A 23,307-nucleotide genomic window follows, 5' to 3' on the forward strand; every position below is an offset into this window, starting at 1 on the left:
TTTTTACAAGTATTATTGCAAAATTGTGGTATTTTTGGATTGATTTTATTTTCTGGAAAATATTGTCCATAAAAGTAGATTTTATAATATTTTTCCTGGCAACACAGGTCTGAATTTATTTTGTATGCTAATCACATTAGATCGCTTGCTTGAAGTGCATTGTGTACTACGCAGTTATTCACTATCAACGGTTTTACCGTGTTTTCTTTCTTTGGTTTGTCGAAGGCTTAACTACGACTCGTCAAGATGATGTTAATACAACAATTAAACTGTAGTAGTAGTATTAGTAGTTACTACGACGGTCAACCAATTGAAACTGAAACCAAAGTTGCGAAGAAGATTTACTCGTAAGTACCCTTCATATTACCCGTTTTATTTTCATTTTTAGGTTTCGTTAAGGGGTATTAGTAGAAATAGACCACTTCAGCTCAATTTCTTTATGTGTTGTATAGCTTTGAAACTTGGATCTAATATTTCCTAGTATTAGGCAATACGTCATCAAATTACCTTCATTCTGCAATAGCTTTATCGTAGGTATGTGTTTAGTTTATAATTCGTGGCACCGATTTGATATTTTAAGGTTATAAATCAAGGTCGTTTACTTTATTTTGTTTTAGAAACGGGGACGAATATTGTCAAAATTTATTATATTTGCAATTTTTATTTGTATGTGTTGTCCTTCATAGTTTTTGAGTTTGTATTCGTTGTACAAACTTGTATTATAAATATATGATTACACACTGTCGATTTTGAGTCATTGGATCTAATATACTGAAACAAAGTACTTTAATGCTCGAACATGACATTTTTCTTTGTTGTATTATATATCATCAAATCTATAATCAACATGCCACTTGACTGTTTTAATTAGATTAATGTTAATACTGGTTGACTTACATACAAATAGATGCTCCCTTCAATAGGTATTTAGGAGAGCACATTACCTACCCACGTTCTGCTTTTTCATCAATAGCAGAATAGGCCAAATTCAAATAAATTTGAAGCCTGTCTTGGTGGCATAGTTGTATTGTGCGCAGTACAACACCAACCGAGTTTGAATCCCAGATTAGGCAAGATGATATTCAGTTTTTCTGCTCAGCATTATCCCAAAGCTTCAAATTTGAGCCTGAAATGGTGATAGGCCCGGCCTCCCCTATCATAATCATGGAATTGAAATCACTTGGTAAAAACTGGATGTCCTGATTGTATATCTGCCTATAACTTCATGGGTAAAGGCATGATGTCCCTTGGAAAAATGATGGATGTATGCCTAGAATTATTGATATAAATTGTTGCAATAGTAAAAGGGAAATGAGACTAAACAAAAAAACTTAGGTATATTTTTGAGTAAATATAAGCATCTTGTCAAGGATCAAACCAATTGATTTCATATTATATAAGATCTTAATATGTTTATTGTAGGCAAGTTAAGTACTTATAATCATTTTCTTAAAAATGGTTACAAAAATACCTGCCTAATGCCGATGATATTTAAGTATTGTGCATTCAGTTAAATTGACCATAGTTTTGTTGCCGTTATCAATATACAATTTTCAATAAGCAAGTTATTACTATGATATTGTTGACTATGGGAATATTTCCATACAGCTTCACCTGTGTAAAAGTTATTTTGGGACAAAATCTATAAATTGCCTGTTTCTGTATTTACTTTGAAAAATTGTTTCAACAATGTGTGTTTGTTGTGTATGAGTACGTTTGAAGAATTATTTTGTGTAGACACCTAGTTTCAACCCTTTTGGAATTAGTATATAATTATTAAAAAATACTGTCTACCACAAACATAGGTCTGTGAGGAAAACCTAAAATTAGCTGCTAAACACTCTGGCAGTTGTACTAGCATGATACTGGCAATTATTTAGGGTTGCAATATCTTGCCATACTACATCTTTTTATTTATATGAATGAAAATGACTGCCTCGGTGGCGTAGTTGTATTGCAAGTCCAGTACAATAGCGCTCTGAGGTCCTGGGTTCGAATCCCGGGTCGGGCAAAGTGATATTTGGGTTTTTTGCTCAGTATCAGCCCAGAGTCTGGGATTTGTGCCCGATATGGCGATAGGCTCGCCCCCTATCACATCATGGGACGGAACATACTTGGCGAAAAATGGGTGCCCTAGTTGCGCCTCTGCATACCCCTTCGGGGATAAATGCGTGATGTTATGTATGTAAATGACAAAGCTACTCACATAGTGAGTGACTCAAGTGCCCATTAATGATTGCAATAACTGCATTTAGACTGTGCTTACCATCAGTTGCAAGTCTTTGCTGTACCAGAAAGACTAAAGGCCCAGTTATGACAAAAAAAGATAATTTTTTAACAAGTAAAGTATTTTCTATCATTCGCAATCGCAATCACTAATTACTGTATAATATAAGTTGTGGACGATGCTATGAGGTAGTCATTTGTATAACTAAAAAATATTTGTAATGCCTAAAGTGAAACTGTGGGTTCCTTATGTAAATAAAATGCAGGACAATGTCTGCCGGGCCCACTTCAATATAGATTAATGAATACCTATTATTCCTTCAAGTATGGTTAAGTATATCCACATCATTATTCAGTTACCATCAAATACTGTACCACCTTGTAAGCTTATATTGGCACAAACAAAATGTATTTCAAGATATTTTTTGTTTATGCTAAGACAAATACTATAAAAATGCCTTAATCCTACATGAAGATCTAATCTCTAGTTAAATAAGTGTTCATGTCACATGTTTTATCTTTTCTGTTTGATTAATATCTTAGCTGTATCAGAGTAAATTTCCACTGTAACCTTTGTCACCACATCATATGAGCAAGAACAGGTTTCATAGTGCCATACCATGTACCAATTTAACATGGCAGCTTGTTAATAATTGTCATAAAAATATTTTCATGAGTTACTCGTAATAATGAGCTGATTATTATATTTTTATTACATTTGACTATGAATGATAGTGAAGAGGAAATCTTTCAAGGAACTTGTTTTAATACTGCGTATACAATCTCGCGGTATCATTATGTTGAAAGATAATAAATACAAAAACACATTCACGTTTTTTATCCCAGAAGTGGTAGGCAATGATACAACGAGTGCATCCACTTTTCGCTAAAACTATCTTACGCTATATCTTTATTTAAAATAAAACAAAGAGACAAACTGTTTGTCTGCCTGTCTGAACGCGATAAACCCAAAAACTACACAAGGAATTTCGATGAAATTTTGTATGATATTGTCTGAGACCCTGGGAAGGACATATGCAAATTTTTAATAAATATACAGCGGGACTTTTGTTCCGGAAAAAATAACGCGCACCAAATTGCGAGCAAAAGCTAGTTATGAAATATGATAGAAGGCATATCATATCACCATATCGAGTGTAAATTCTTAACTCCGGCTACTCAAGTCTACATTATATTCTTGTGAATCGAAAAACTCGTATAAATCTTGAGAATGATTCCTAAAAGTCGAGTCTTAGAAATACACAGATCACAACTTAGGTATTAATTATGCTGCAACTGGACGAATGACGCTGTCCAATGAATAAACATTTTACTGATATGTGAAAGCCAATTTGACTAGCCACATATATTCGGATTTTACTAAGTTTAAAAAACAGAAAAATGTGCTTTCTAAATTTTAGATTCACTGTCGCTTAAATGAATTATCCTTTCACCCATAAATATTATTACTCGGGCGTCCTACCGCGTGTTTCTTATTTAGAATATGAATCCCTCTGCTTTTTTTGGATAAAAAGTTTATTCAGTACCAATTTGGTCTTTATGCCAATAGCCAAACTTCATACAGAGACCAAATTCATTCACCGATGCGTATAACTAACGTGCTAACATATATCCAAAGATCTTTCAACTTTGATGCACCTAACAAAGGTAAAATATAATATGAACAATTATATCGTAATATTGTGTTATATTAACATCATAAAATTGTAATTCATTGGGTTTTTACTTTTTAATTTTATGCGTCATTAGCGCAACCAAGGAAAACTCAAGACTTTAATAAGATAGCACCAGAAACTGTGGTATTCTAGGAAATATCTCTGGTTCGTTTGTTTCATATTGTAGTTATTTTTAAACTTGCTGATTTTAAATGTTATTCATGTTAAGCGTGACTTTCTGAATCGGTTGTAGTTAAATAATTATGAGCAATAAATACTCGGTCTGGATACCTACATATATAATGGATAACAAACACATTGTACACTACATGAACGTGATTATTGCGTTAACATTAATAAATAATAATAACTTACATCGCTTAAGGTTTATTTCCAACCAATTAGTTCCTTGGTAGGTTCCTACATCCGTAGGTTATTACAGCAAAGAAATCCAGTCTTAAGTTGTTATTGCTTATGTCTATGACAATCGGTGCATACATATCACCCTCATCATTTAAGTGGAGCCGGCCTAGAGGTTGACGAACACGACTACCCACAAGAACCTCGCGTTTCGAAGGACCTCGTAGCGCGCGAAAAGTACAGAGAAACGACATTGCCCTCTTACGATTGCGTTGAAAAGTCCTCGTCAAAATCTGCCGCCCAGAGCCTTAAATTAGTTAGGCCGCTATTGCTGACAAAGGTGTATAATCACTTCTAGACAATATTTATTGTTAGCAGTGGCCAAGGGGCCATATAATGAGATTCCTGCCGGCTTTCCGTTAGGTTTATTTACGTTTGTCCTAGTTTTTGTTTTTTGTCAAATTGGCCGCGATATGTTAATTAAGGCAATTTTTGATGTCCCGGGTTACCTTTTGAAAAATTTCACCCTTCGCCACTGTTAGAACGTTTTGCAGACTGCATCCATATTAGTACCTATATGATGTATCTGGTTCCTTTTCGGAAAATTTCCCCATTCGCCAATGATTGATAGTTTAAAAAAAAATTACCTTACGAAGGGTGAAATGCTAATTGACTTAAACGTAATTTTTTTAACATGACACTAAGATTCATTCATATTTAAAATCAGCCCTGTATTATGTTTTTTTTAACGTAGTTAAATTATTCGAAAAGAAATGTCACTAAGTCAATTAACCTTCCAACCGTCTATAACATTTTTTTATTGAAACATGTGCACTGTAACGAAGACATTGTGGTATGTAAAAAAGAAAGCTCTGATGAAATGTTGCGAATGTCAGTCAGTCTAGTCTTATTAACCCCGGGGCAAACAATAATCACCATATACCCCGATCGCGCCTTGTGCGTGGTTCGTTGCTGTCAAATGTCAAATGAGAAATTGACGGACTTTGGAGTTGCAATCGAGATGTGCCCCGCTAATAAGGTGTAATGCACGGAGGTCGGCACTGGTGCGTCAATTGTGCACACGCCAATGGCGTGGTGCGAACAAGTGTTAGTGTCAAATGTTATTGGTTCGAGACATCAGCCATTTATCATGTTGCACTTAATATTTCGATCTATTGGTCTAGATTTGTAGAGTCTAGACTAGCGATAGTAGATTTTATTCTCAGGTTGGGTATGGCTAGGTTTAAGGGATTCCTTTAGAGCATAAATATTCGAATCGTTAAAATGCTAATTAGGAAGCTAATTTCTGCCTATAAAAAAGTCCAATGTCAGATTAATTAATTGGATTTGATATCTGAGGAATCAATCGTGGCTATTGTTTTTGCTTATGTCGCTTGACAACTAAAATATTTGAGTCAAACTGTATCCTTGTTTCAATCGGCTTAAAAACAGTATTCTGCTCGAATAACGTGACGCATAAAGAGATTATATTCATATGTTGATATCACATATCAGATGATTGTTTGCGTATCATAAAAAGCATCTGTTATCTATGTGAGGATGATAAACGTATATTTATTTATATCATTCGTGAGTGCAAATGTTTACATAATAAATGTAATACTAAGAAATGGTTATAGTATCTTTATGATAGTTTTTTAATTTGGCTTATACCGTTGCGTCCGGTCTTATATTGCATTGCGCAAGTCTCGGTGTGTGCCTTTTTTCTGCCCTTATCATTTTAAATGATTTATTAAAGATCCAACACTATCACGAGTGAAACATTACGTATAACACTTTACAAGACTAATAAACAGCGAACAAGCATAATAAATGTTTAATATTATTACATTTCTTCAGCGATTTCTACATTTATTGTTTTTTTTTTTTTTTTTTCCTATGACCAGACGAGCTTGCCGTTCGCCTGATCGTAAGCGATACGACCGCCCATAAATAGTAGAATCACCATCCAACATCTTGAATTGCAAAGTGTTGTTTGGTATTTCACTGCGATCGCCATCCAGAGACATGAGATGTTAAGTCTCATTATGTCCAGTAATACACTGGCTACAATGTAAATAAATATTTCATATATTATACTATACCAATATCATAAAGAGTTAAGGTTTGAGAGTTTGAAAGTTTGTAAGGCCAACTAGTGAACCGATTTTGAAAATTCTTTCATCAATAGGAAGCTACATTACTATTGAGAGCTATAGGCCACTTTTTATTCCGGGATAACATAGTCACACAGGCGGAACCGCGGGTCAAAGTTATTTATACAAATCGATACTTAGTTGGCCACGCAGAGGTTCTTTACTAATAGTAAATATCTATATAACTACGTATATGATTTAGATCTAAATTAAAAAACATGCTTCTCAATCTCAACAAATACTAGGAACGGAAACTTCACCTTCACCTTACAATTCTTTCATTTTACAATTCTTGAAATCTACGGTAATCTTTATCTCACACTTTAATTCTAAGAACTTTAATTTATTTATTTATTCAAAATCAAATATAATCTTATAGTGAGGGTACACCAAAACGATTATATTGTTATAATAAACTTAATGTAACTTACACGAACAGTAAAATATTAAATATAAATAGAATAATACTTAACTAAGAGATTTTGGTTGTATTAACATTATATATATAAGTGCTTCCTTGTTTTAAAATGTGAGATCTTGAATAGGAAATAGCCGATTTTCTATGTTTATGCTGAGTGATTGTTATTTATAATAAATTTATTTAATGGTACATCAACAGTTCATAACCTAAAAAGTGATATTTATTTGGTATTTTGAGGATTCCCCATAGAACTAAAGTATATACAGTCAGACCCAAATTAATGTATGCGTTGCCATGAACATGTGGTAGTTACATTGTAATTGATACGTTTGGTCTACTGGTGAACTTTGACAGATAGCCGCAAATATGACAATCGATAATGAATCCTTCAGCCATCAAAGGAATCAACAATAGAGCCAAAAGAGTACAATATAAATAGAACGCGATCGAACACGGGCCAGCGGTTGTGAAATGGGTCACCTGACACGTTCTTTTCATAGAGATGTAGAAACAGTTATTTCATAAAATATACAATAACATACAGGATTAGTAGGCAGGTTGACGAATGATGTAACCCTGTATAAATCAATTTATAAGTAATGTATACATGGATAATGTAGATTTTGCATATTTAATATTTTTAGAAAGAACGTAAATATTATAATATTTATATTAATCTACCCTCTACATATAAATACTGGTGGTAGGTCTCACATATGTGAGAGTCCGCCTTGGTAGGTATCACCGCAATGACTATTTCTACCGCCAAGTAGCAGTTTATAGTCACTGTTGTGCTCCGGTTTGAAGGACGTTGTAGCCAGTGTAACTACTTGACATAATGAGACTTAACATCTCATGTCCCAGGATGACGAGCGCAGTGGAATACCAAATAATATTGTAATTCAAGGTGTTGGTGGTGTTTTTACTGTTTATGAGCGATCGTATCGCTTACCATAGGGGTCGCGCAGTTTATAACAATTTCCTTAAATTGATCAAAACTGGATATGTTTTTGTGTTATTAAGAGAACGACTTTTATTTCAAAGCCATTGACAACATGAGTATAGCGTTACCCTGAATGCAATGTAATGAGTTTTTTGATTCGTAGAAGCAAATTTCGCATGAGATTGGAATTTGCCTACAAAATTGTAATAGACTCGATCCCCAACACACTCAGCGATGTCGGTTCAAACTTCAGTTGCAACATAATTACTGTGTTTTGTTAGTTCAATAGTTGTGCCACTGCCCAACGTTACGAGGATATACATGAACTTATTCAAATATAAGTATGTACAGAGATCTTGTCGAATTATTTATTTTATGCGAGACAAGTTCCATTATTTCTTTTGCTTTACCTTAGACTTTTGCCTAACGAAGCGGCAACAAACAATAATGTTACTTATATCATTTGGTATGATAATGTGAAAGGCACTTCAAGGTGAGTTTTAATATCTACTTGATGTAATGATAGTGAATCATTGTAATAACTTATGCGGCTGTGCTAATCGAAAGAGGTATGAGAATAGTTTGGCCAAAAACCTAAAGCTTGATAATTGTCCTGGTGCAAAGCTACCACACAGAGTTTATTGATGATTAAAATAATTTATACATATGTATATATTTTTTTAAATATAAAAAGTCGTAAATATTCCATTTGGACAATATCCAATATAATCGATGACGCGACAACCACGCCTCAGCCGGGCTACAGATAAAAATATAAAGTAAACACTGAGCCAGCCAAAATGGCGGTTCACGTGATTGTTGTTTGTATTTTTGCGATCATTTAGCGCTGCGACTTCATGCCGAACGCACGTGCTCGCTTATCGATTATATTAGCTTAACATATGGGGATGTAATCATGGAAGAAATTATAGAATTTGATATTTGAAAAATAATTACTATCAATTATATAAATAATTAAATTCTGTGTTTCAACTATTATGTATGACACACTTGTGTGTGTGTGTGTTACTTTGTGATAATAGTTGTTGACATTCAATTATATTACACAAAAGGAACAATATTTACTATAAATGTTCTAGCCGGATATTAATTCATTTTTGTTATATCACGAAGTAATATGAATAGGTCATATCAACGAAATAAATAAATTAATCAGCATCCCCAAATGCATGCAATAAGGAAAAAGGACGTTTACTACATACAATTTTATACGAAGAAAAAATATAGTTAGATCTTTTTATACTGATAACGAATATTGGTCTTATTCATAATAAACCCCTTATCGAAGGTATAAATCGCAAATAGTTAAAACGTCCTATAAGCTTATCGAGTCTTCGATAAAATTTCTTATTCATAATGGTTTAGTAAACCTCCGATAACAAAAAGGCCTTTAAATGTGCACAATGTTGCCATTACGTAGAAAAAAAATAATTTAAATAAGTTCTACCAATTACTACCAAGTTTTGTCTCTGGAAACTGACAATAAAAAAAATGTCTGTCATTGTCACAATGGCATTTGTCAAAAAAGTAAATAACATAAATACAGGAGGAAGATTTATTTGTTGTTCTCGAAATTCTTTGTAAAACTTGGAAGAACGCAGGCAGCAAATTGCGATAAAGGTTTTGGTTAGAGAGCGGAGCACAAATAATAAAGTTAAAACAGCACAATGAAATATAAAAGGAATAAATCAATTTTATTTTTTAGATCATGCCCATTCCTCAGACCCCACTTCCAATAGAAAATATAAAGGAGATATGTATGTATCCATTTTATATTATAATCATGTAGGATATTGTTGTTTTAGGTAGGTTATAAGTAAAACATATTTTTGAGGTCTTTATTAGTTAAAATAACAAAGAAAATAAATAAAAACCTTTATTTATCATGTAGGCATATATATAAAAGGCTCTTATGACAAGTCAACATATACTTAATCAAATATGATTTACAATTTGTAAAGTACACAGATTAAGGCATGCATATGATGCATTAGTATACTATAATCCACCTCCACCTGGAAATATAAAAGAGGTATTAACAACTCATCATTAAGTAATTTAAATTTTATACTATAATCCTGTGGGATACTACTGTTGTATATTTGAATAAACATTTTTTTTATTACAAATTATGTTGAATGCTTATACATTGCATAATTTCAGGTTTGTCCCACATCTTCAGAATAAATTGCAACAATAGAAGTGCAACACAGGAAAGAGTTGCATGCTATTCAGATGGACAATGAGCTCCAGTGAAACAAAAAAAATTAAATTGAGATATATTAATAAAAGAAAAATATAAATTTTATAAAAATAAATGACAATGACTAACTTTAATTATGTTGTATAATTAGTTACCTTTCAGTGTGAACAACTTTAGTCTAGATTTTGGGTCAATGATGATAATAATTGATTCTGACACCTCTTCAATATTGGACACACTGTTCTGTGGCATATATCTCTCTTTGAGCAATTGCAATGTTGTGCAACACTGCAAGAGCCACAATAGTAGTCTTCACATTGCCAAATTTAAGATATGCCATGAAACAGACATTGAAAATGCTGTTTCCACACACCAAAGTTCTTGTTGCAATATCCGGGAGTTATGAGTGCTGTTTTGCCATATAACAATATCTCTGATCTGAAGATTAGCATCACAAGTCACCTACAACAAACCTTTAAATCTTACCTGAACAACAACATTGAGGAAATAATATCCTTTTCTATATAATATTAGGTTGCATCACAACCATATTTTTTAATATTATATGGGTGTAATAAATACAACCAATTATAGATGGGAAGTCTTTTACATGGTGAAATTCCAGCCTTAACAAGGGTTCCTCTGAAAAGAAGTGGGGCATAATTATAATCTGCAGCATGTAATACGAGCGCACGCTCCACTTTGCTACGTATACCACTGGTAGTGGCTTAAGATAATCTATAGAGGTCTCCAACATCTTACATCTATTAAGAAAACGAATCTAAAAGTAGCTCATCATTAAATATGGAATAGAATTAACTTACCTCATGACGATCCCAACATGTCAATGCAGTTAATTAATACTTGCAATTCTGGTGATCTGCCACAACCTATACGGTGAAGCTGCAACTCTTCGCGGACTATCAGTCACTTATAAATGCAGCCGTATGTTTGGAAAAATAATACCGTTTACGGAATTCATCATTATCCAGAGAAAACGGATCTAATTTCTGACGACACATTTTTCTACCTAAAGCAGCCTAGCTTGCATTTATAATACGTAACTAAATAAAATGATTTCTTGAAACGAAAATGATCGAAATGTTGTTTACTTCTAAGTACAGACTGACTTTGGCAACAAGCGTCAAACACGAAACAGCTGACCGACGTCAGCCATTTTTTTGCTATCGAACGCTTAACATAGGTGTAAAGACGGGGGTTAGGCTCGATAAATCAAAGCATCTTTATCGGAGACTTTTAGCGCAATTGAACCATTATGAATACCAATTTTTTACATGCCTCCGATAACGCCCAGATAAACTTCCGATAATTTTGATAGTTTTATTATGAATAAGACCATATGTATATTACTAAATAAAAAAAAGTTGGATAAGTCGTTGTTCATCATGATTCCAGAATAATAGGGTACCGGACTCATTTTTGTTCTTTACTTTTATCAAATATTTACATAATATAAATTATAACACAGTAAGAATTATTAAAATCCGGTAAAAAATCAACAAGTTACAAGTGTTTCAATTTCGGTAGAAGGGGTAAGTAACAAGAAACAGAAACGAGGCGCAATACCCACGTGTGACGTCATCGGGCATTACGACGCGTGCGAAAGAAAGAGATGAAGCGATATCCCCATATCGCGCCCACTTCTACACATTACAATATTTTAAATATGGATTACTCGCTCATTTTTAACCAATTTTTATGCAGTTTTCGCAGGAGTGCTTCTTTTTCGTATTATTAACCATTACAACTTACTTACTAATTACAATTTGAATAATGTGCAACATCAAGCATAGGCCGGTCCCCTATTGTAAGTTGTATTTTACTATAGCATCGTAATGTAACAACGTAAACACGCGTTTATTAGGGAGAAACGCAGCCATTGCGCCCTCATTTCGTTGAGCTTATTATCGGTCCCGTGATGCGACAAGGGAGACTCATCTTTATATAACAATTACAGTTGTAGCAACAAAACGCCCATAATTAAGAACATATCGCACAAATAGCAACAATGGCCATAATAAAACCTCACAAAATGGCAACGATTCAAACTCGAATGACGCACAAAATGTTGCGTACAAGAATAGAATACTTTTACCTAAACCCGTCTACATCTGTTTTGGTCGTTATTATGTAGATAATGTATAGTAAACAGATGGTACTTTCTGAAGTACTTCGCTTGAGAAACTATGTTCTCTGCTTGATATTGTCTTTACGAGAGCATGACTTTTCCTTATGTTACATATTTGGTAATGTCAAGAAATTTTAAACATGGCGCCCTGTTTGAGTCATCTAAGACTACCTACTGTGTTTCTAGAGCTTCTTAAAAACAAAAATATAAAATCCTTCCTTTAATAATACATTTTGTAAAAATAACAATATAACGTGAGTCCATATTTAATTAGTTTTTGTCGCGTTGAAACTCATAAAAAGTTTAAATATTTCTCAACGTACTCGAGCCAAAACAACCATCATACATGTCGTGAATTAGAGAAAGTGTTTTTGGCAAACATCTCTGCTTTTTATTTTTGAAGTATACGCAACTATTGCCTATTGATCAGAATTTTGTGTTTTTATTCACCCAAATACACACAACTATTGGTATTTGCATTTGTTGATTAGTTGAGGTTTGCATTTTTTTGATGCAAAGCTATGCTTAGTTAAGACAATTTACTCGATCAGCTATAAGTCAAAACCCGCCATCTTGTCTCTCGATAAGGTTTAACTATTTAAGCAATTCATAATCACATCTTAACGTTAAAACAAATTTATAAGTAAGACTGATAATATTTAAAGGTAGCATTGGATAAGTTCAAGTAATGTCAGATTGACGGCACAAATACTAGGTCACCGCACTTAAGTGCTTGTGGTTTTAGAAGTCCATGAATTAATTGATACTGAAATATAGTTTGAGCTGTTGAGATTTTAATACACTAATATAAAATATTAATTTGTGTCAGTATCCAGTAGAATGTTAAAGTCTAGTAAACGTATTGTTACCCTTACTAAGTATTTTATGGTTACATTTCCCACAGAATTAGTCTATTTTTGAATTTGGCAAGTCCCTATTTATATTCTGCGTCAAGCTTTGCCGGCACAGATCGCGAACAGTGCACATTTGCGTATCGCACAAAACGCACGTCGATTATTAATAAACACTAAATCGGAAATAAATTTTCCTCCCCGTTAAAAAATAATATGCTGTATACGGCATACAGCACAAGGATATTCTTTCAAAAGTTGCCAATAAAAAATCGGTTTTATATTTTTTAGTATTTTTTTTTTTAATTTATTTTAATATTGTATGGTGTTAACAACATTCCGTTCCGTTGTGATAGTATTTTTATAAGGTTTTTAATAGTTAACGTTTTTGTTCAAAATATTTTATCCCAGTGAAAATGGTTATCAAGGTGTACTGGTAAGAATTTTCTTTAATTCATTTATTAATAGAATAATGAGACATTTATATCTTAAATTGCCAGTAGGAACAGAATGCAATGACTTGTAAATCATACGAGTATGGGACCCATCAATGGCTTTTCTTAAGTCTTGTCGTGAGACTTGATTGTCAATGGTAATTTTTGTTGGATTCATTAGCATCCTCTTGTATCAAATTTATAGTAAACGTTTTTTATTACATTTTTCCGGACACGGGTTAGAAATAATAAGTAATTATATGCAAAAATGAATAGTGAAAATTGAATTAGGAGAATTTCCTTTGGAAAAAAATTAGACCCTCATTTACTAAGCAATACGCATGTATACATTTTAATTTAAACGAAGATTTCAATCGAGAATCTATTTTTGAATGTCTAGGTCAAGAGGAAAATGCGAGTGTTTCCGCGGCGCGTATACTCATCGCATGTAAACAACGATAAAAAAACGGCAAATTGACATTTGGCTTTCGAGTTGGCAATGAAGATCATAATAGACGTAGTTGTGAAAAATGCAAAATATTTGGGTTGAAATAATGCGTAGATTCGTAATTACGAGAAGTTTATCATACAAGATCGTAATTTGAAGGTGCACTTAACCTATTTCTTAACACTATTGTCGGACTATTATTATAAAATGACAATTATAAAAAATTGCGTAGAGTGGAAAGTAGGTAGGCAGGAAGTTATGTTTATATTATCTATTCACTGCTGAACAGGAGAAATTTATAACAGTAGCTATAAGTCAGTTTCTATACAGCTACTTGTAGAAATAGCGGTATTGCATTGAAGATTGAAAATTTCTAGCAACGGTGCCTCGATACACAAAAAAAAAATCAGCCAGTTGTGTATGCCAGTTTTTTTGATAAACGAATATAGGTATTTCATTTGCGACTGGGATATGTTTGTCGCCTTCCGCTGTCTTTGCAGTGAATATTGAGTCCAATCAATGAGTCGAATGAAAATAAAGTAATAATAAATTGGCTCACAACAAATACTGCAAGAGTACTCTCATTTTTAATAACACTTTATAACGGAAAGTAAATTATTTGACACATCATGATTTCTGAGGTGTGCATTCGTAAACCTGGTAGAAGTAAATGACAGAATCTAAATAATATATTTGAAAAATGTAGGTAGATATTGTAACTTTGACTTTACGGATGAACAACACCTCAGTCCCCCCCGTGACCATGAAGGCTGCAAAGTCTTCGAAACGTCGGGAGAAAATAATAATATAAAAAACCGCTATAAAATCCGTTTAAATAGTTTTTAGTTTTTATTTCAATGTCTAACATTCGCGTAAACATAAGAAATCAATATATAACATTTTATGGGTAAAAAAATTGACATTTCATTTCACTGACAGTGATATCGTATTTAATAATAATACTTGTTGAAACATATCTACATAACATTGTTACAGTCATGGCATCACAGCTACGTGCTTATCATTCGTTTTAATTATTATATTTACCAGCGATGTAACATGCTATTGTGTACTTGTTTCTTCTGTCTATATAAATAGGGCTTGTAATAGTGTAATCGGCGAAGATGTGCTAGGGCTTTTGGCTTAAATTTAAACTATTATTTATATATGCATATTCTAGTAGGGGCCAAGGAATATGTTTGTCTTTTTATGTGATGAGATCTGTAATAAAAGTATTTTAGTTATAGAGGGACCCTTTTAGTCATCATTGATTTTACCACCACGACTGTATTGGACCGATTTTTCGGGATGATAAACTCGTGATGGACACTAATTTAATATAAACAATTATTACGCGAACGCTCATATTCCGTCACGAATAATATAAATAACCTGACGATCATAAATTCCACTAAAATTGTTGCTTATGTGCATCTTTTCCTTAAATATATATCCATCATTTTAATTTTACAACCAATATTATAAAATAGATTATAATTGATTAGAGAATATTATGGTACTTTAAAATTTTGAAAAGGACCTAATTTTTTTTTAGTAACCTATTCGTAAATCTTTGCATATTCCCACCGTAATGCGTGCGCAGAAAATCTATGGAACTAATGCCCAAGGCCATTTCTTCGGAGGAGGTTTTAGGCAGTTACACTAGTTTCTAGTTCACCGCCGTGCAATTGGAACGTCGTGAGCACATCAAAATGATAAAGGCTCACGAGTGTCGACTACGCCTCGCGGAACCTGACTTGTATCACGTTTCGCCGATAAAACCCTATAAAAATGTATACGATTGAATCATGAGAAATTTATTCACCACGTGTATAAGTAAACTAATAAGATTTACTGAACACGTGAGTTGCCCGGAATAGATGCACAATGTAGGCTCCCTATAATGTAACATGAATTTGCCGAAACGAAGAGCACAAGTGATGTCTTTATACCCTTTCGAGAATTAAAACATTAATTTACAGTTGTTATCTATTTAAACGGGTACGGGTATTGTATATGAAGATACCTATTCGTTAGCTCATTATTACATACCGGTTTATATGCAACTTAAAAACCCCGAAATATGCATGAAGATATGCACTTTTTTTTAAATATTCGTGCTAAACGTAAAATATGCAACATTAATTAATGGAAAAGTAAAAATGTCCCCATTGCAAGTAATTCGTACGCGTACAATGGCATTCTGTATAACACAGAGTGGTAGTAACTCACCTAAAAGGTCTGCTAAGATACATGCCCAGCCTTCATTTGTAGTTATTTTAAGTTTTCTTAATGAACAGTTGTAATAAAATATAGCTTAATATGCATCAGTTCATGACTTTACCCATTATATGCAAATATGTGGAATATAGCCAAAATATGCAAATGCATATAATCCTTTCTCCAGTTTTTACAGTTTCGTATTCGAACCTCCTTTACCGCTAATACCCATCCATAACATTTCAGCTATGCTGAAGATAATGCGGCCAGCTATTATTCTCCGACACTAAAGAGGCTTATAGGTAATGAAGGTTGGGGTTACTTAGGCCCGCTTCATAAGTTTCAAGTTTTGTTTGACAGTTATCGTATTAAACAGCTAATGTAGAGTACTTATTTTTTTAACATTTATTTGGGAGCATAGATTAGAGTGCTACTTTTGTATTTGATCGGCTTATACATTTATCTGACCAGTAGCATCAATAATAAGAAGTTGAAAGACTTAAGAAACAGACGTTAAATATCGTTCTAAACATAGGTTTAGTCACGAGTCATATATTGCATAATAATTATCCATCTAACGTAATATCATCGCAAATTAATAATGTATCTTTATAAAAATCCACGCATCCTAATTCTTCCATTCGATAAAAATGTTCGTCGCTTATTGTATGTATCAAAATGTTCAATTTCAAACGGAACTTTTGAAGGCGTCCTTGCCCTACTTGAGACCACTTTCACCGCGTTCTACGCATTAGTATCGTATGTTATTTGCTCGTGCACTTCTAAGATGCTATACCATATTCAGTGAACGGAAAAATAAAACGTAAGCAAATGTCTTGCATCATATTGTTTTGTCTCGGCTGGTAAAATGATTTTAGTGTTAGCGAAGTTGAAGTTATAAAACGAAACAGTTCTCAACCAATTAATTAAAGAAGTTTACTTAATTAGTCGTGTTTTTTATGTATGTTTAGAATCATTGCAAACTTTGACGTTTCTATTGAGTTAATCGTATAGTGACTATAGACTAGGACATTTCCATGTAACGTTGCTGTGAATTCTCGCGTGCTCCAATTAATCACAGCGATAACCGATAACCTGTAATATTTATATGTATTATATTGTTTGTTGTTGCAGCGGCGACGGAGGGTCGCAGACCGGCCCCGGTGGCAAGCGCTCGGCTCTGTCGGCTTCGGACGCCGAGTGTTTCTCGCTGTGCCTGGGCGCCGGGCCTCTGTGGTGGTCCTGATGTTCCGGCTGTCGGCTCGGCACCGCCCGGAGGGGTGAACGGCGGGGCCTCGAGCCCCGCTACCCCATCCACCCCCACCCACGACGACAACAACCGTGAGTCATCATTGCTTTATCACGATATTTACTGTTCGCTTACACGTACATGGCCAGTGTGGTAGACTAAGGCGGTAAAAGCAGTAGAAGAGGCCGGTGGCATCTTCGCCCCTTCAATTAGAGAGGTGCCGCAATGCGGTATCGCGCAGGGACGGTTCGGAGCAGCTATCTTAGTACAACAAGATACCCCGGGGCCGTCCCGTATACGCCGAAGAAACCCGCGGGTTTTGGTTGGTATGCCGGTGTAGGGTATACAGGGGTTAGGGACTCGGTCCAATGCTCGTTTGGTACCCAGTGGTGGTATACGTAGGACACATTACAACACTTTACCTTGCTCAGGCAGTTTGTTTAAATAAGTACAACTATATTTGCAGATAACTTGTTGAGCGCCTTGCTATGGACGAGCGCGACTTCCCTGTCGAGCAGCTCCGAGAGCCTGAACTCGGAGCGCTCCATGCCGCCGCGGTACACACGTGATCAAGAACAGGTAAACATTTAACATGGTATGAGACAGGCAAAAACTTGCGTACATATCAACAACAACAACCCCCCCCTTCTTCCCGGCCTCTTATAATGTCGAGACCTACATGTGACATTCGTTTTTCACAATCAAGCGACTCTGATGTTCGTGTTTCAAGTCACATTGTAGAAGAGTTGGTAAGTTGTCTGGTGGTCATTGTCCCACCTCCCTTGAACATGCGAGGTGATGTATGGCGAATAATGAATTTTCCTGATACATATCTCCATATCCGCCGTGAAATATAACCTATTATATAGCGTAAAATTGAGCGTTGTGTTTATTTATTATGACCATAAGTGGTTCTTTGGCAATCTGACTGACAAATTGTACTAAGAGGAAAATAATGACTAGGTCTTGAACTTGAAAGTATTGCTGCAATTATACAAAGGTTTTTTGGTACCTACTATTTGTTCCTTTCCCGTCAACAAGAATATTCAAAATATGTATTTATTCATTGAAATTTTAATGAGAAATATAATATTAATCACATATTTTACGTTGTGCAGACCGTAAGCAAGATCTTAGAATTCAAAGAGCGGCGTCCGGTGAAGATCGAGTTCAAAATCCATCTTACTGAAAACACAGTCATACGCTGGGAAGCTGTAAGTACAAGTTATTTTCAATTCTAAACTATTTGTAAATAAAGTTGGGAATTGTAAGATCACGCTAAATTCCTAGTTATACCCTGAACTGGTATTCTATTTAGGAATCTACGGTGTACGTCATTAAGTAAAAAATCGGTTTTCCTAACCTTTTGTTACATCATGACACGACATCGTGTATGATACATTCGTGTTCTGAACTTTTCCTATTGATATCACAAGTAATTAGAGCTGGATGTTATTATGTCATATAGAACCAATTAATTAAATTGCATGATGAATAATATATTATTATCTTGATAGTCATTGTATATCGGTCAATAGGTCGATTATGTTATCGAATACCGCCAATCCGACTCTTAATTTGATGTATTTCGTGATATTGTAATGCATACTTTGCTACGACAAATAAAAACCTAACTAAAATGGTCGACAATATAATTAAATGTAAGCTTGGTCGTGATAAGTTACATGACAGTTGTAGTATTTTGCAATTTATATTTGAATATACATCAAATCCGCGAACTATCTATGAAAGGTTGTTTCTAAAATAACTAAATAATGTCTAGAAATGTTCAAAAGTTACACTTGCTTGCTTGCAGCTTCAAAGTAAACCATCTTTTTACATTTGATGTAAATTAATATTATTATTTATATTTGTAAATATACACACCCACACATTTACACCTTTTATTCCCGAAGCGGTAGGAAGAGGCGCAACTATTGCACCAAATTTCTGGCGTGCGTATTCCGTCCGTTGATGGGCTAGAAAGTGAGCCTATCGCCATATCGGGTACCATTTCCATACTCTGGACATACAAAGTAAAAAAAAACATTATCACTGCCTAGCCCGTGGATCAAAGTCGAAACTCAGCACTGCAGTCGCACTCTGCACCTTATGGCCTTACCATAAGGCGCAAAGGTCACTACCACACTTCTCTTATGAAGTAGCGTCATAACAATTCAATTGACGAGGAATGGTTACCCCAGAAGATACAATAATGCTTGCCTTATTATCACGCGAACGATTTTTAGTAATATTATGGATTAATAATAAAAATGCCAATTCCATTTTATTCATAAGTCTATGTTTTAACATAGTTTGTATAAGAGTGCACTGACTCCAGATAACGGACTCTATGCATTTATGTTTATTGTTTTAATATAATATTGTAAAACATTATACGTTTGTATAACTCGGAAATGAGTAGAAAAAGGTACTTTTGGCGTAGCATCTTAATTTTTAGACTACATACCTTATTGATGGTTTGTATCTAGCTTTTGCACGCTGCTTCGTTCGTGTGGAATACGTGGCGATTATTTTAAAAAGTAATCATATATCTTGTCTTAGCATTCTAGCTTCTTTCGTACCAAAATTTTATCAAAATCGGTGAAGTGGCTAAGCAAAATACATACTTAACAAACACAAACAAAGTTACTTTTGTATTATTTTTTAACAGCTTACGTACATAGGATCACGCCTTTTGCATTTTCAGGGTTAGGCAGAAGTTATCGCAATAACCCTTCATCAGCTATGTCCGGTCCCATTTAACACGCGGGACTAGCTTTATTGCCAGGCACAAATTTGTGCAGTTTATTCGTTCAGAAATGTTTACGTATCAGTACGCTTTTGTTTATATGTTTTTTTGTTTGCAGGTGGTGCAAGGCAATACTATCTACTTGCGCATGCCAGGCGTGCTGCAGGGGGGCAGCAAGGAGAGCTTCATGCTGATGCTGGACTTCGCCGAGGAGAGGCTCGGCTGTCAGAAGTGAGTAGAGATTTTTATTATTACATAAGTGGGGAAAGGAGCAAATCGGTTACCGAATGTTCAGTGATCTTCATAGCATATAAATAGTTACAATATCAGAAATCACATTAGATTTTGGATACCGCCACGCCAAATTTTTGTTATAGTGTTCCAAATATAGCAAAAAAAAAGTTTTGAAAAGTAAGTCGTCAGTTGAACTGACTATAGCTTGACCAATATATCAATATATATAGGTCATTAATAATTCATTGAATGATCGATGTATCTTTATAATAATTATCTTGAACTTCTTGCACTTCTTCTGCTGCTTCTCAACTTCTTGCGGCTGGGAAGCCGTGACCCAAATGACATAATTCTGATATATTATGTGTATATTTCCAGCTGCATCATATGCGTGTTGAAATCCAGGCCGGACTGCGCCACTCTGCTGCGAACCTTCATGTTCTTGGGTTTCCAGACCCTCGCGCCGCACTCTTACCTGATGCCGCAGAGCTTGAACAACCCCGATTACATATTCCTCCACTACAACATGAAGTAGGGGTGTTGAACTTATTCCGACACTCAGCAATAATAACCCTTTATTTACTCTTAACGCTCGTATAGAATACCCCCTTTAAAAAGTTTCCAATTTCAAAATAATACTACCAGAGTAGATATTTTTCGTAGGCGTGTTTCGGAGTTGCGGCTATCGACTCGAGTTAATGAGTAGTTAATATCAGTATTTGAATGCACTTAATTTGATATCACACGCGGGCTTTGCTTAGAATTTGAGGCGCCAACAAGTGTAGTTTAGGTGTTATCTTAGTATATTTACTTATATTAATATAAACAATGTTGAATCAAATTTCTTCCGATTGATGATCATCTGTATCGATTTCTGAACTATGGCTAAATCGATAAAAATATTTCTCGGGATAAATTTGGTTTAATGTGCTTTGATTTCTACCATTTCAGCTTTGAACGCTTGAATGTGGCAACACTTTTTGTTTTCATCCTTCAAAACTGATTTTGTAGAAATTTTGATTTTTGCTTTTAAACATTATATTATTACGTATATATGTTTGTCGTCGTGTAACCATAATTCACCCTATCCGGGCTAGAGCGAAAAAACGAAAAAAAAAAACAAATAAAAAAATAAAAAACAAAAAATGACAAAAAAAATAATGATAATTTGTAACAAATATTTCGAAAAACACATCTTCCTAAGACATTTTTTGAGACACCTTAAAAAAATCACATAACGTTCGAAATATTACTTCTTTAATATATTTTTATTTTTCTTTTTATCACATTCTCGTGCACTAAAGGTTTCCAATGTGAGAATGGCAATCTTTAGTTTTGTAGTATATATGATAATATAGGTGATTAGATGTAAGGATTTTGTTTATTATAAGTATTACAAGCTGACGGACACTCTAAGCATGTTATCGCCACCTCAACATGCGCACACTTACACAAACCCGCTTTCACACTAATATGGTGTTTGCTATTCACAATCATAGCTATTGATTAAATTAAAATATAGTTTTTAGTAATTTCCTTAAATAATAGATCCGAGTATTCAAACTAGAAAGATATTTTTCTATATTGTTTGCTTATTAGGAAATTCTAAAATAAATTTTGTCATCATTTTACTTCGAAAATTATACATCAAATATTAGACTATAAGGTCTATTATTGCCAAACAATAAAAATATATTAGAACAGCGCGCTTGTGTAATCGTGGAACAGTCGGCTAATTAGGCTTTGACAGTGTGCTCCAAAATTGATTCAGTATTTTATCAGAGCCCGACATTTGATTTTTGGACACCTGTACGTAGTTTGATTGTAAGTCTTAATGTATTAATTGACGATTAAAAGTTAATTATTAACCATTTTTGTCTTTTATTTTACATATTCAAATATAAAGCGTGACCGGAAAAATAAAATATCTGCTTGGAGGCGACACTTGCTATTTTAAGGTAACGTCGACGGTAAAATATTTTATTTTCCTGGTCAGGCTATTCCAACATGTATCGGCTTGCTCTAAGCCAGTTGTAGATTTACAAATATATCACATTTTATACATGTTGAATCATGGTTACGGTTTTCGTAAAACTTTGCCATGGAATTGCATGGCTACTTAAAGAATTACCCACATTTGTATAAGAGAATATCTAGTGATAGGATATAAACAGAATTCTTAAATAAGTACATAAATTTTTAAGCTTGAAAAGGATATAACTTTAAAACGTGAAAACCACCCGTTTGATGATTAGTTGTAATATGCTTGAACACCACACCAATCACCATTCAGAACTATAAATAAAATAAGCAATGAGTATTCCTCAAAATAATACGTAACGAAATTATTTTCATGAAATATTGTAACAAAATTTTCTATTTCTTGTCTTCCATTTTTTGTTTCGTTCCATCAAATCTATATTATTTATAAAGCTGAAGAATTTGTTTGAACGCACTAATGTCAGTAACTACTAAACCAATTTATATAATAATATTTATTCATTAAGGCGATACCTCAAAATTTAATATGACGAAATTTTAAAGGCAGAAATATCCATGATTATTAATTATTTTTACGTTTTTCTTTCAACTGCGAGAACTAATCACTAACTAGACGTGAATTTAAATTCTTTACTTGCCAATACTTGTTTAGTTACCCAGATTAAAAGTAAAACAAAATGTATGAAAATGAACCTTGAGGTATCGCCTTAATATGGAATTACATTATTCATGTGTGCTATAGTCTACTCTATCCCTTTTACTTTTAAAAAAAAATCATGTTTGCCGAGCCACAGGCAAAAGCTTGTAATATGTTAGTACATATATAAAAATAATCTAGACAAACAAAAAAGTGAGACAAAAAAAATAATAAGTAAGTACTAACATTTCGTAGACTATTTTGTTACGTTCATTTATTTTGAGAAATACACAATAAATCGACGTCGCACTAGATTATGCTCATCA

The 23,307-nt window shown here is 34.0% G+C and overlaps 1 protein-coding gene and 1 long non-coding RNA gene across 2 annotated transcripts; both read left to right on the forward strand.

Moving 5' to 3' along the window:
* Positions 1-140: 140 nt before the first annotated feature.
* LOC115441570 (ornithine decarboxylase antizyme 2) lies at positions 141-22,214 on the forward strand. The gene is given in 7 exon segments (XM_030166399.2): positions 141-347; positions 17,243-17,351; positions 17,353-17,449; positions 17,824-17,936; positions 18,476-18,571; positions 20,228-20,340; positions 20,722-22,214. Coding segments are annotated over 7 exon segments (786 nt in total). The 5' UTR covers positions 141-246; the 3' UTR covers positions 20,879-22,214.
* Positions 7,739-10,061, forward strand: LOC115454903. The gene is made up of 3 exons (XR_005112514.1): positions 7,739-8,123; positions 8,198-9,560; positions 9,967-10,061. It is a non-coding gene; the product is annotated as an uncharacterized LOC115454903 (long non-coding RNA).
* Positions 22,215-23,307: the final 1,093 nt, after the last annotated feature.

Source organism: Manduca sexta, chromosome 18 (genome assembly GCF_014839805.1).
Source record: "Manduca sexta isolate Smith_Timp_Sample1 chromosome 18, JHU_Msex_v1.0, whole genome shotgun sequence".
Lineage (NCBI taxonomy): Eukaryota > Metazoa > Arthropoda > Insecta > Lepidoptera > Sphingidae > Manduca > Manduca sexta.